At 52.9% G+C, this 15,179-nt stretch overlaps 1 protein-coding gene across 1 annotated transcript in view; it reads right to left on the bottom strand.

Annotated features, from left to right (window-relative positions):
- Positions 1–1,315: 1,315 nt before the first annotated feature.
- GAL3ST3 (galactose-3-O-sulfotransferase 3) overlaps positions 1,316–15,179 on the bottom strand; it is a 34,529-nt gene continuing 20,665 nt past the window's right edge. The window contains exons 2-3 of the mRNA XM_032804179.1: positions 4,073–4,300; positions 1,316–3,711 (exon numbers count right to left, since the gene is read on the bottom strand). Coding sequence (XP_032660070.1) covers positions 2,526–3,711; positions 4,073–4,197 — 1,311 coding nt within the window. The 5' untranslated portion in view covers positions 4,198–4,300 and the 3' untranslated portion in view covers positions 1,316–2,525. The remainder of the gene's footprint in view (positions 3,712–4,072; positions 4,301–15,179) is intronic.

Below are 15,179 nucleotides of genomic sequence, written 5' to 3' on the forward strand. Positions count from 1 at the left end.
TCCGCCCTGGTATCCCCTCCGCTCTGCCACCCCTGCCCATCCAGACAGGTCTTGTCCACCCTGCACATGGGACTGCCCCCATCAGCTCTGAGTCGTGCAGAAGCAAAGTCAGAGATGTGTGTTCCTCGAGGGGCTGTAAATGGACCCCAATGATCCAGCCAGCCCTCATCCTCCTGGCCCAGCGGTGCCCCCCCCCCACCACCACTGAGGTGTCCACATCTCTGCAGGTCACTCATCCCACTTCCTGGAACTATCGGCTGCCATGTCTTCACACTGCCATCTGTGCTGGCATGTTCAGTGCGGGATTGCTGGGAGGGGAGGGGAGAGAGACAGCCTCTGCTCACATACCAGCCCCCCATTGCCTGCTCCCCTGAGCTAGCTAGTCCTGCTACCCAGGGTCTGGTGCCCTCAAGAGGGGAAAAGCCCCAGATCCCACTCCCTGGGCTGGGTATGGCCTATGATGCAGGATGGTCCTTCGCCCTCTGTCAGGGATGTGTGAAGCCAGCTGCTGCCACTGCCGTCTCTCACCTCTCTCACCATTATGGCACAAGGGGGCAATTACTTGCTGCCCTCCTTGTCCTCCACTCTGTGATCCACAACCCCATTCTGCATAAGAAGGTCCAGAACAGTAGGGCACAGGATCTCTGGGGCATGCAGTCTGACCACTAGATGCCCCCCTCACCCTGTGACAACATGCCCATTGCCTAGGCCTGCTGGGGGCATCTGTGCAGCTGCACCTCCCCTCTCCTTGCTACCCGCCGATGCCTCTGCCCTTGCCCCCCACTGTCCCCTTCTCTACATGGCAGATCTCTGTAGCCCAGGCCCCCTGGGTTCGCTGCCAGGGATTATGGGCAGGGGGACCCCTGATCTGCTTGAAGCCAGGCTGAGACCTATCAAACCCAGCTCTGGAAGGGGCGCAAGAGTGGGGGACTGGGAATGAGGCACCTGGTCCCCTCTACCTGACAACACTCCTGCAGTGAGTCCAGCATCCATCAGTGCCAGCAAGCCAGTCACCATCCTCAAGAACCAGCCCTCAGTTCCTCCCCAGACACATCTGCATGGGTCCCTAGAGTCACATTCAAGGTGTGTGTGCAACACATGCCATGTGTGCCTGACTGCCCCCCTTCAAGCTCTGGCCACATGGAAGATAACAAACTCCTACTGCTGCCAGTTACGGGCTCCAGCGTCTGCTGAGTGTCAGGGGTCACACCCTGTGGTACCCATGGGGCAATGACCCACCGAAAGCCACCCACCAGAACCTCCCACCTGCCCACCATGAGCCACAGACACCAGAGCAGACCAGGCAGCTCACAGAGTCCTTTATTGGGGCAGGTTCCCATCCCCCTGACAGTTGCCCAGCATCAGCCTCTTCCTGGGAACCCATTACCCAGGGAATGGCTCATGAGGTCGGAGGAGCCAGGCCGTGCCCCCCTTGGGATCCCAGGGAGGGAGTCACTCTCTGCTGGGACACGGTCACCTTGCCACACCACACTACACTGACAAGGGGTGTGTGTGCGTGTGTGTGTGATTGCACAGGGGGCCAGCTGTGAGTGATTGTGTGTATAACACTGTGCATGTGTGCAAAGTGTTTAATTTGGGCCAGCGCTTATCAGGGCAGAGCCCCAGCACCTCTGGGCTTGGCAGTTCATAGCCTCAGCACCTCTGGGCTTGCTGCATCAATGAAAAAAAATCACTTGAGCCCCGGCACCTCTTTCATTACAGATTAAGCACTGTGGGCAAGGTGTGTGGGTAAACACAAGTGGGGGTGGGGACTGATGGGATGTGTGTGCTATGTGTGATGGGATGTGTGCTCGGCGAGTGATGGGGGTTGTCTGTGTGCGATAGGGTGTGTGGTGTTGTGTGCCTGAACAGGGGAGGTTCTCTTCTGCGTCCTCGGTGCTAGTGTGAGGGGCCCTGCTCTGTTACCTGGGGCAGGGGTTCAAGTCCTGCCTCCCCAGAGTTTAGCTGGGCCCTGTGTCTCCCATGCAGGCCTGTGTCCCCATGTGAGTGGCAGCACTAGTTGGAGGTATGGGTCAGTGCTGGGTGGGGAAGCACTAGCAAAGAAAGGCTGGAGTTGGAGGGAGGGGCCACCATCTTGGCCCCAAACCAGAGACGCTGCTGTTCCGTACTGAGCTGCTGTGCGTCCCTCCCAGGCTCCCAGATGCCTCAGTCCCCAGGCTGTGATTGGTGGATTTCCAAATCCAGGTCACGTGCAAACCATCCAGAACTGGCAAATGGACCCGACGCAGGCTCAGGAAGGGGGGAGTGGAGCTTCCCAGTGCAGATCAGGCCTCAGTGGCATTCAGTTCAGATCCAGCCCTCCCAAAGGGAGGTGGATGCAAGGGGAGGGAGTGGGGCTGTTGTGCAGGATGGGGACTGTCACAGGAAGGGAGAAAGGGGCCAGCAAAGGGATTTCCCCATGGCTGATCTGAGGGCAAGGGGCACAGAAAACCAGGTCCATGATGCCTGCACAGCCCCATGCCCAGGTGTGAGTCTCTAATCTGAGCTAAGGTCCCAGCCCCTGTTCAGGCTGCCTTGGGCATTGTGGGGTGGCGGAGTGGGAGGGCCCTGGCTGGGCGCGGGACTCCCCGGGGGGGCAGCGGGCGGTGGAGCATGGCCCTGCGGCGGGTACGCAGGCTCTGCTTGCGCAGCATATAGCGGGAGTACTGCACTTCAGGCATGGCCAGCTTGAGGCAGCGCTCGTCAGGGGGGGCACCTGAGCCGGGCACGGGTGGAGGCAGGTCATAGCCCACGATGTCCACCTTGGAGCTGGGTTGCCAGGGCCGCAGCTCCTTGTTCTTGATCTGTGTGGCGGGGCGCAGCTGGGGCCGCCCCCCGAAGCAACGGCGCAGCAGCTGTTCGCAGGCCCGGCGCAGCGCTCGCACCTCCTCTGCCACGCACTCCCGCCCTGCCTGCGCCACCTTGTGCCAGAAGGTGGCATTGAAGTGGTCATAGAGCTGGGCGTCCAGCCCGTTCCAGGCGCGGACGCGGGCGGCCAGCGCCTCTGAGCTGATGTTGCCCTTGGACCGTGGACCGCGCATGTTGAGCTTGACGTAGAGCACATCTTCCAGGTCCCAGGAGAGCAGGCGGCGCAGCAGCACCAGCGACTCATCAAAGTACTCGGCAATCATCACCAGCGAGAAGACCTCCTCCATTTGGCGAATGAAGTTGGACAGGTAGGTGGGGTCAGCGGGGCTGTAGTCATTGTCCCCGCCAAGGTCGTAGAGCAGGGTGTTGTGGGCGTACATGGAGAACTTCTCCTGGGGGCGGTAGAAGGCCAGCGGGTTGGCCAGGAAGGCTTCCATGGAGCCGTTGGGCACCCGCTTGAAGGCTGAGCAGTACTGGTTGTAGTAGGTGAAGAGCGACTCGAACATGGCGACGGGCTCACGCAGGATGGTGACGTAGAGCGTGTCGTTGGGCATGAGGCGGCGCAGCTCCTGGTGCTGGAAGCGCAGGTGGCTGGCGATGATGCGGGGGGGCAGAGTGTGCGGGTGTACGAAGCGGGCGGAGAAGTTTCGGGGATAGCAGAACTGGTGGTCGCAGGCATGGTGGGGCAGCGCCACCGTCACGTTGTGCTGCTCAGCGAAGCGGAAAAGGATGTTCTGCACTGTGGTGCCCGCTGTCTTGTGGGTCTTCAGAAAGGCCACCGAGGTGTGCTTGGGGCGGGATGATGAGGCTGGGGGGCAGCTGGGGGAGGAAGGCTTGGGGGACCTGCTGGGGAGAGGGGGGTCAGTGTGAGGGGCATGGCCAGCCCAGCACTTCCCTGAATCCCTGCCCTGATCAGCCCAATGGGCCCATCCATTTCCTCCTCATGTCCCAGCCCCACATGCCCATCTGCCCCTGTCCCTAGCCCCATGACCACTAGCTCTGCCCCTGTACCATCCCACCCTGCCTACTATCCATGCCCCACTCCACCCACCCCTGCCCCCATTCCCTAGCCCTGTCCCCACAGCCCCACTCGACATGCCTCCTGCCTCATCCTCTAGCTAGGCCTCCTCCGTGCTCCAACTCTTCTTCTGCCCACTCCCACATGATCCCCATCCTCCAGCCCTCCCCTTCCCTTGCTCTGTACCAGTTGAGGTGTGCACTCTGGTGGATGAGCAGACTCAGGGTGCTGAGTGCCAGCAGCAGCAGCAGCAGGGCCTTCTTGCGGGACATCATCTTGAGGGCGTAGTGCAGAGGGAGGGCGTAGGGCATGGTGGGCACTGGCTCCTCTCTACCTGGGCACCATCCAGACGGGCACCTCCCTCGTCATGAAGCCACTGGGCAGGCAGCTGGGCCAGCCTCACGTCGGGGAGGCCTGGGGGAAGAGGGACAGGTGAAATGTTGGCATGCCCACTTCTCACACGCATGCCCCGACCCTGCCCCTTTGCACCACTCACAACCAGCCCATGCCCCTTTTCACAAGCACACCTGGTCCCCTTTGCACACCACCGCCTCACACTCCTGCACTCACACTGACCCTCCCGCCCACCTGTGCATTCGTCCTGGGACACAGGATGTTCCAGGCTATAGTCCCCATCTCATAAATGGGACCGACGTTCTTGGGCCCTAGACGTGCTGGGCCCTGCGTGGAGCTGCATTCAAATGCATGTTGTTCAAACAAGCCCAGCTCAGCACGTGAGCCAGGTCGCTCTGTATGACAGCCCTGTCCCCAGCATTATTTAGTGCTCTGCCAATCTGTGAGCCATGGGCATGTGTTACCAGCACTGAGCTGGTATTTCCTTCCAGACTATTGCATAGCGCCAGGCCTAGAACCCATCCCTGCAGACTCCACTAGAAGCAGTCCCACTGGCTGACAATCCCCCTTGACGATCCCCATCGAGCTCTATCAGTTAGTCAGTTTTTAATCTAGTTAATAGGGGCTCATGACTGCGCTCTTCAGGATCCAAGACACGTTTCAGGGCAGACTCTAGAGGGAGCAAAAGTTCACGGAGTTTATTGAGGCAGCTCCCCACATCCTCCGTGGGCAGGGGATCCCAACGATCCCCACAAGGCCCCACAAACCTGGCCCAGGCAGCACGGACAGCCTGATAGTCATTTTGGACTAAAGCGAAGAAATAATCCCAAACCCAAACTCAACAGTTCTGTGCCAGACCTAGCATCTTCTGGAGGACTCTGGCAATCAGCAATCTCAGCAGAGGGGCTGAGCTGGGCCTCTCCCCGGGAAGCAAAGCAAAGGAAAGGAGATCTGTTCTCCGCCCTGATTAGCCAGCTACTGAGCTGTTCTCCAGTGCTTTCCCCTCATAACTTTACCGGACAGCGCATGTCTGTGTAATGGGGCAGGACTCAGTGGGTCCATAGCACCCCATTAACCCTTGCTGGCTGAGGCCACATCTACTCTACAAACTTTGGTGGGCGCAAGTTGCATCAGCGCACAGTAACCAAAGCGTGTATATTGCTCGTGTGCACGCACACTTGGCTGATTGTGTTGGAGCTGCGTGTGCCCACCAGGAGCACTTGTGCCAATGCAAAATGTAGTGCATCACGGGCAGGTACCCCAGTGCGCCATGCGCTGCCCTCCCATGCAATGCCCTTGAGAAAATTTTCAGAATGTGCTGTGGGATAGAAGTGACTTACCCAGGGATCTCTGGGAGATGGGGGTCTAGTTCCAGCATGCAACTTCCTCCATCCCATAATACCATCCATATCCCATAATTTTTGCACCTTTTATTTTTTTTTTTAATCCCACAACCTCATGTGAACTTCTCCATGTCCGCCATCTCTGATGGAAGCATGGAGCCCTCACAACTCTGCACTGTTCTCATGAACACTGTAAATACGGGACTCACACTCCTCCTGTATTTGCAGACCTGCAGGAAGTACCTCAATGTTGGGAAACATATGGATTTATCTGAGGACAGTTAGCTGAAGGACACAGCAAAGAACAATTCCAGGTTGTTGGTAGCATTCACGGAGCAACTGCGGATGGTGGAGCACCACTTCTGGGCCTGAGAAACGAGCCCGGACGCATTTGATCACATCATAATGCAGGTCTGGGATGATGACCAGTGGCTGCAAAAGTTTTGGCAGTCAAAGGCCACATTCCTGGATCTGAGTGCCGAGCCTGCCCCAGTCCTCTAGCACATGGACAGCAGAGTGAGAGCTGCATGGACAGTAGAGAAGCCAGTGCTGATTGCACTTCAGAAGCTTGCAATGCCAGATTGCTACTGATCAGTGGGAAATCATTTTGAAGTTGAAAAATCCACTGTGGAGGCCATTGTCGTGCAAGAGTACAGGGCCGTTAATCAACTCCTGCTAGGCAGGCCTATGACTAGGTATTGTGCAGATAGCAACTGGATTTGCAGCAATGGGGTTCCCGAACTATGGTGGCATGATAGATGGCACGCATATCCCTATTTTGGCCCCAGCCTGCCTTGCCACGGAGTACATCAACAGAAAAGGCTACATTTCCGTGGTTATGCAAGCGTTGGTGGATTCCCCAGGGATGCTTCACTGGTATCAGGGTGGGCTGGTCAGGGGAGGTGCATGAAATGCGCATCCTTAAAAACAAAGGCCTGTTCAAAAAGTTGCAAGCAGGGACCTTCTGTCGTGACCGGGGGATTACTGATATGGAAATGCCACTGGTGATTTGGGCAGACCCAGCCTACCCCTTGCTCCCCCAGCTCATGAAGCCATATGCTGGCCACTTTGCCAACACCATAGAAGGATTCAGCTACCGCCTCAGCAGGTGCAGAATGACAATTGAATGTGCTTTTGGTAGATTGAAGGGATGCTGGTGATGTTTACTCATTAGATTGGCTCTTCGTGAGAAAAATACTCTATGTGGAACTGTGTGGTTGAGGGAGGCTTTGAAAAAGCCCTTTAATGGTCAGCCACAAGAATGTTCTCTGCTGGGCCAGGAGCTTTGGGTGCTGCTGGGAATTGGGTAGTGCTTGCTGCACATCTAGAAATATGACTGTTTTCCTGAGCCTATGAGTTGTGTGGTGCTTGCTGTACATTGACAAGTACAATGTGCTGCGAGTACCACCGTGCACTTTGCAGTACGTGCTGGGAACTAATAAAGAGAATTTTATTCTCCATAAATAGAAATTTATTGAGTGGCAAAAACACTGCAGAAAAACAACCTCCAAAAAGACAGGCATCGCAATACAGACTTTAAACATAAATTAATGGAATGGGACTTTGCAATTGAAAAGGCAGCAAATATTTCTGTCCGTTTCAGTGCACAAAAGTAGCCCACCATGGCTACATGTACACCAACTGTGGTCTCACAGATCAGGGTGTGTGAAGGTGTGGTTTCTCCTGCTGTCCTCTGGCCTGGAGCGGTAGGTGTAAGGGAGCAGCCCGTGATGCCCGGGGGCATTGGGAGCAGCTAGCATGGAGTTCTCCAAGGACTGCAAAGGGTGAAGAGTCTGGGATTTTTGGACCTGAAGGTCAAAAAGGTCCGCAGCATCTGTGTTTTCTGCCTGAGATGACCCATTATGTCGTAGTACATGTCCCGTTCCCTCTCTCCTTTTCCACGTTGTCTGCCATGTTGGCCCTCTACTCCAGGCCCTTTGTTCATGGTCCAATGCAGCACCGGCTGGCAGGAGCTTGCTGAACATGTCCTCCCTAGTCCTCTTCTTTCTCCTCCTTATCAGGGTCAGGTGTTCTGCAGGTGTGTGTGTGTGGAGGGCACCCTCAAGTCCACAACGGCAGCAGCTGCTGGTAGAAAGACAGATGTATCACTGACTTTATTATCACAGTGCAAAGGGAAAGTTACATTTCAAAACTCCCTTGCCTTAGTCCCATACGAACTTTGAATAAGACATGCTTGTTGACATGCCAGCTTTGGGGTGCCCCTGCACAGCACCACTCTTCAGCCCCAGCCACAAAGGTGGCCAACCAGGGGCAAGTGGAGGGGAAGGAATTTTGGTTGCATACAACAGCAAGTCACATTTCCGTCCCTATTCCTTGATTATGGGTATAGGGCAGTGGCACTGAGTATTGGCACTTCATCCCACAGGTGGTGGTGATTTTAGCTGATATCTCACTCCTGAGGGTAGCAAAGCCACAGAGAGCTCAGCTGCTGCTGGTTTCAGAAATTGAGATGGATGGGCCTATTGGTTGGTGTGGTGGAAGTCGGGCGAGGAATTAAAGCCAGCGGTCAGAGCCAGAACAGAAGTCAAGAGCCGGGCTGGAGCAGGGCTGGAGCCAGAGCAGGGCTGGAGTAGACTAAGGCCTGTGGAGTCTGTCACCACTCTCAGGCAGAGGAGAGTTTCAAGCCATGAAGTGACGAGGGGAGCATGAGCAGCTGTTTCTCCTGTGAGGGTTATATACCTGCTCTGAGAGCCACCAGACCAGCTCCTGGCTTGTGGATTGGCTGGAGCCTAGCTAAGGCTCAACACTGAATGTGGCTTAATCAGGCTCTAATTCATCACCTCACATCACTCCCCACTCACCAAGGCATACACTTCCCAGTCCACAAGGTACACAAGTCATCATCAGAGGAGCTTAGAATCCAGACTCTGTCTCACCAGGTATCTTCGTGCCCCCGAACCATGATGAGGGATAGGGGTGGGTTGTGCATCCAGGAAAAGAGTTGACCAGCTATTTCTTTAACAAGGAAACATGGAATGCTGGATGTATCTTCATGGCACAGGGCAAATGGAGCTTGAAGGCCACCAGGTTGATCTGTTGGATGATCAAAATGGGCCAAGGTAATGGTGGTCTAGTTTCCTTGAGGAGGTATCCAAGTGTTGAATCAAGAGCCATATCTTGTTTTCGACCGACAAGGGAGGAGGGTCCTGTTGATGGAGGTCAGTGTATCATTTGTAGTCATCCTTGGCTGAGTTTAAGTGTGATTTTAATTCCTCTTGAAAGTGGTGAAGGTGCTGAACCAAATCAGAGGCCATGGGAGATTGGCGGGACGGATGGATGGAATCGAGGGTGTAAGCCACAATCAGCATAGAATGGGTTTTGGAAGGTTGATCTGTGATTGGAGTTACTGTAAGCAAATTCAATAAAAGGTAAAAGTTGGAACCAAACATCTTGAAGGTAGCTGACAAAGCAACAGAGTTATTGTTCTGGGTTGATGGGCTGATATACCCATTCCAATTGTCCATCCGTCTGGCGGTGGTAAGCAGAGGAAATGCACAGAGTGACTTCAGGACTTCGGCCAATTCTCCTCAAACAGGGAAGACAAATTGTGGCCCGCATTCTAATGTCATGTTGGTTGGTAATCCATGGAGTGTGACGGTGTTGTTGAAAGATAAATAAGCAGTTACTTTTGCAATGGGGATCATCTGACAAGGTGCAACGTGTGCCCTTTTGTTGAGGAAATCAGCGATGACCAGTACAGCTGTGCAGCCATATGAGTTGGGGAGATCTGTGATGAAGTTAATTAAGATAGATGCCCAGGGTTGGGGTGAGGCCAAAAGTGGGATCAGGGCACCTAGACATTTGGCATGTGGTCTTCATCTGGCCGGATGTCTCATAGGAAGCCATGTAAGATTTGACAGATGAGAATAGTTTACCGCCAAAAATTGTGAGAAATCAGCTTCACCGTCTTCCTGTTTCTGAAGTGGCCTGCAAGCGAGGAATCGTGGCATAGCAAGGGTATAGCTAGATGGGTGGTCCATCAGGAACATAAATGCAATCCTTGAACCAGAGTACCTTGATTTTCACGGTGATGTTTGGGTCAGAACTGGATGACATCCATCCACTGCAAGTGGATCGTTGGGCAGCGAGGCCTTTACAGTGGTCAAAAGATCAGTGCTGGTCAGCATATTTACAAAACAGCAGGGCTTCAATATAGTGGTAGGCTTGGGAGGTTTAACCCCTTTATCTATGTATCCTCCCTTGTGAGATAACACTTCGTGTTTACCATTCCAGGTTTTCAGCTGGTAGGTCAGGATGAAGTTGAATCTAGAAAAGAAGAGGGATAAACATAGGTTGGTTGAGGGCTGCAGAAAGAGATATTCCAAATTTTTATGATCTGTGAACACCTGGACTGAAAGGCGTGCCCTTTCTAGATGACGGTGCCACTCCTGAAATGCAGCCTTGATGGCCAATGACTCCTTATTACAGATTTTATAATGTTGTTCCTCAGGTGTCAATTTCATAGAAGGGAAGGCACAATGGCTAAGGTCATTCAAGGGCCCGTGTTGCTGTGATAGCACTGCTTCAGTCATGTGATCAGAGGCTTCTGCTTTGATGCCAAAAGGTTTTGCTGGATCCAGGTGTATTAGGATGGGGGTAGAAGTACACACGTCCTTCAGATGATCAAAGACCAGTTGGGCTTCTGGTGTCCAGGGGAGAGTTCTTCCACAGCAGCTGACTAATTGGAAATACCACTTGTGAGAATCCTTGAACGAATAATCTATAGAAACTGGCAAATCCTGGGAAGCACTGGATATCATGGATGCTCTTGGGTGTAGCCCAAGTTGAAATCGCAGAGAGTTTTCTGTGAGCCATACTTATTCTGTTAGGAAAAACAGTATAACCCAAGAATTCCACAGAGATGCCATTGAATTCACATTTCTCAGATTTCCCATACAGACTGTTTGCTTGAAGATGTTTGAGTACTAACCAGGCATGCTGGTCAGGCAGGGCTTGGTCCTCTGAAAAAATGAGAATGTTGTCTGGGTAGATTACAACAAACTTGTGCAGAACAACCCTGAAGATATCATTAACAAAGTGCTGGAACGTGGCAGGGGCATTACAGAGACCAAAAGGCAGGACAAGGTACACAAAATGTCCATACCACGTATGAAAGGCTGTTTTCCATTCATTGTCCTCTTGGATGCAGATCAGGTTATAGGTGCTGGGTAGCCAAGCCTGCCATCTCCTGTAGTTCACTGATCAACAGCAAAGGATATTTATTCTTGATGGTGATATTGTTCAGCACTGGATAGTCTACACAAAGGCACAGGGTACCATCCTTTTGCTTGACAACTGGGGCTGGGGACTTGGCAGTGGACACAGAAGGACAGATACAATTATTTGCTAGATTTTCATTGAGGTGTTCCTAGAGGGCCTTGAGTTCAGGTTCTGACAAAGCGTAAATTTGCCTGAAGGGGATTTTGCCCCCTGGCAGGAGTTCTATGGGATAGTCATGAGGCCTATGTGAGGCTAGGGCATTAATGTTTCTTTTATTGACTATGTCCACAAAGTTCTAGTATTTCACAGGAATTGGAGAGTTATCCTCATTCAGAGCCTGCTGTGAGCAGAAAATGGTGGCCTTGCCCAGATCGTGTCTAGTGTCTTCAACACCAGGTTGGACTAGACACTGATGCTGACAAAAATCAGACCTCAACTGCACTTCTCGTGCTCTCCAGGAAATGTCTGGATTGTGGAAGGAGAGCCAGGGGATGCCAAGCATGATCGAGAAGTGGGGTGAGTCAATCAGGTTAAATTGCAGGGTTTTCTAGCAGCCTTGAATCACAGCCCAAAGGGGTGCAGTCTCCTAGACGACCAGGCCCAGGGACAGCAAGCTGAATTGCCTCCACCACGGGGAAGCTTTCTTTGCACTGGCAGTGGTTTATTTTAGTAAAGCCAGTGTCCATAAAATTACTAGACATTCCTGAGTCCTGCTTGTTTCGGGCATAGCCAGGGCCCAAAGCCGGCACTCGATCTGGAGGTGGGATTGGCCATTGTCCGCGGTGGTTAGGGTACACGTAGGAAGCAGAGGGGGTCCGCTCAGGGAACCTAATGTTGCAGTTCTGTCCAGCCACATCCCCTCTAGTGAGATTGATCCTTCCCGTCTTCCTGGACCAGCCATAGAACAGGACTTGAGGGGGCACCTAGTGACAAAGTAGCCTCGTTCCCCACAGTACAGGCAGAGGCCATTCAAACAATATTTCTTCTCTTGATCTGAGCGGCTACATGTCATGTCGACCTGCATCGGTTTGGGTCCAGCAATTGCCTGGGAGGGTGAGCGGTGGGAATAGGGCTGGTTAGGCAGGTACGGGCGTATGCCTTCCTTTTTTCCTGACTCACTTAAACAGTTGATTGTCAATCTGGATACACAACTCAACTTAGGGATGCAAATGCTCTGTGGGGGGGGGGGGGGCAAGTTCATCTTTAATCTCATCACTGAGGCCTAAGTAGTATTGGTAAATCTGCACCACTTTGTTCCCAGAAGTGTCAGTGACCAGGTGTCAGAAATGGGTGGCATAGGCTATGATGGGTCGGAGGCCTTGTCTGAGTAACTGCAGGGCAATTTTAGCAGTGGATACAGGCTGTGTCATCAAATGTGAACGAAAAGACATCAACGAGTTCATCAAAGTCATGGAGAATCGAATCTCCCCACTCCAGGAGTGTGATGCCCAGTCTAATGCTTTGTCTGTCAATAAGCTGATGATCCCTACCTTGGTTTGGTCATTCAGGTGTGTGATGGGGTGACTGCCCCACCCCATGAGACATTAGGCTAGGGCAGGCCAGAGCGGCTGCACCAAGAGGCAGCCAATTAGGGAAGGCCTGTGGAAGAGCCAATGAGGGCTGAACAAGTCGCAGCCAATCAGGGCCAGGCTCAGCCCTATATAAAGGCTGCCCATGAGAGGGGCAGGCAGTCTCTCCCAGACCTCCAACAGGGAAGGTCTGTCTCCTGAGCTAGGAGACCAGCACCTGGGACAGCGCAGAGCAGCACAGAGCAGTGCTGGGCAGGCTCAGGGGAGCTGAAGGGAACTCCAGCCCGCTACCTTCCAGGCTGCAGGCCCTGAGGGAAGGGCCTACAGGATGCAAAAGGGTAGAGTGGAAGTGACCCAGGGAGAGCGGACAGCAAGCTAGTGGAGAGGAGGGCAGGAAGGCTGCCGCTAGAGAGTCCCTGGGTTGGGACCCAGAGTAGTGGGTGGGTCTGGGTCCCTCCCTTCCCCCTTATACTGGAAGTGGCCATAATGGACTGCACCATACCCTGGAAAGAAGGGGTTAGACTTTGAGACCGGCTGGCCACTGCGGCAGGTGAAAGACTGCTGTTAGCCCTGCCTCTTCCCCCACCCCCTCCGGAAGTGGGTGAGAATGGACTAGGGAGCACTGCCAGAGGGCAGTGTCCTGAAGGGGATGCAGTGAGCGGAAGGGAGCAACGCGGGTCCAGGTGCCAATGGAGGGCGAGAGACAAACGGAACATCACCAGGAGAGAGTGCTCCCCATGGACTGAGCTAATTCCCAGAGCGACCAGCGGGAAGTGCCAGCGGTGGTGAGTCCCAGCGCCGTCACAAGGTACATATAGTAGAACAGGAGCAGCAGGCAACGTTGTTGAGAAGCCCCGGAAACAAATGACAGTTCCCATCAAACTGCTCTGATAGCAGGATCTTTGGGCATACGTCTTGGGCTGGCTCAGCTAATGATGTGGGGGATCCAGGACCACTGGAACCTGCAACTGCAGGAAGATATTTTCTCATTGTAGCTGGACCACTTGGTCCTGGAGACCTTGAACTAACTCCGCAATCTCTGAGCACACCTGCCACTGAGATGTCATTTTGACTGCAAGGAGCTTCTGTGGGCATAGAAGAGGCCAGGCACCATCTTTAAATTTAATCACTGTAAGGAAAAATGCATGCATACACGTACCCGAGGTCCCTTCCCCTGGATTGGGCTTGTGTGTGGCCAGCTGGTAGGACTGGATAAACTGTGGTGGAGTCTCTAACAGGTCCTGGCTCATGGCATGACTGGAGCCCCCCATGTCCACCTCTCATCTTCCTCCTTCTCACTGTTCCTAGCAGGAGTCTCTGTCTCAAGCTCCTCCAAGGTACCCACAGTGATCTGGAGGGTGCTGGTGGGGTCTCCGTGAGGTATGTCATGCAGCTTGTTGGAAAAGCACCAGGACTGCGCCTCAGCAGCAGATTGATTGTTGTGCTTCCTGGCCTTGTGTATGTTTGCTGCACTTGATTTTCACATGGCACTGCTGCTGATCCTTGTCGTATCCCTTTGCCTGCAGCCTCTGTTTGATCTTTTCAGAGATGTCCACTATTCTACAGCTAATCCATAGCTGGGCCTGCACAGCCTCTTCTCCCCATGGGCCCAGGAGACCCAATCCCTCCTGTCTACTCCAGGCAGGGCGCGTCTGGTGCATGGAACCAGCATGGTCAGTAGTGGAGCTGCAAACAAGGGAGAGTGGCTAGGTGTGCTTGCCAAGCTGGGCAATCAGGAAAAAGCATTTCCAAAATACAAGGGTGGGTGGCTTAAGGTGGTTCCACTGGGTCGCTGATGCGGGGCGCCTACCTCAGCTAGAGACAAATTTCACTATAGACATATTCACAACTAGACCGACACAAGGCAGCTTACATCAGCCGAACTTTGCAGTGTAGACCAGGCCTCAGGATGAGGCTGGCCAGACCCTATCACAGGGCTGCAGTGTTTTTGTATTACAGAAGAGCAGCAGCTTTGCTATAGTTAAGAGCAACTTTCTGTTTTAAGCTTGACTGTTCTAAGTGCTCAAAAATCTGTACAGTTACTTGGGTTGCCTTTAAATTTGGTGCGTCTTATGGAGGTTCAGGGTTGGGTCAGTGATTGAAATTGGAGGCCATTTGACCAATGGGTTCCTGAGATACAGCCCCTCCCCAAACAGTGGTTCTTAAAGTTGACCCATTCTGGCCACATTTTTTTGCCCACTAGGGTGACCAGATATCCCAATTTTTTTTTTTTTTTTTTTTAAGGGACAGTCTCGATTGTTGGGTCTTTTTCATATATAGGCTCCTATTACCTCTCCCACCCCCTGTCCTGATTTTTCACATTTGCTGTCTGGTCACCCTATTGCACACAGATGGAGATCAAACCAGGGCTCATGCTCTCCAACACTTGAGGGTTCCCCAACAGACTACATGACGGAAAGTCAGATTACAGCATTGTTTGAAAAAAGAGTTTGCTTCTCCAGTTAGGCATGCTCCAAGCATTTCCAAGGTGCAGGGAGGCGCCCCACGGATTACACTAAGCATGTGCAGACAAGAATTGACAGAGTTTTTAGCTGGATGGCTCAAGCAGATACGCAGCGATCCTTTGAACCTGACTCACTGTGACACAGATGTGCCAAGACATGTCCTGGCAGATATAAATTTTTTATTAAAGCTAATGTTAAAAGATTATATAGTACACAGGTTAAGAAAAGAGTGTCTGTACATCTGGGCATAGTGTTTAGATTATTCACAAATACAAAGTTTGTTTTTAAAGCCATAAGATACATATAGCGCATAATCAGCACTAACCCAAATTTAGGTGAATAAATTTAACAATATAGTTTA

This window comes from Chelonoidis abingdonii, chromosome 17 (genome assembly GCF_003597395.2).
Source record: "Chelonoidis abingdonii isolate Lonesome George chromosome 17, CheloAbing_2.0, whole genome shotgun sequence".
Lineage (NCBI taxonomy): Eukaryota > Metazoa > Chordata > Testudines > Testudinidae > Chelonoidis > Chelonoidis abingdonii.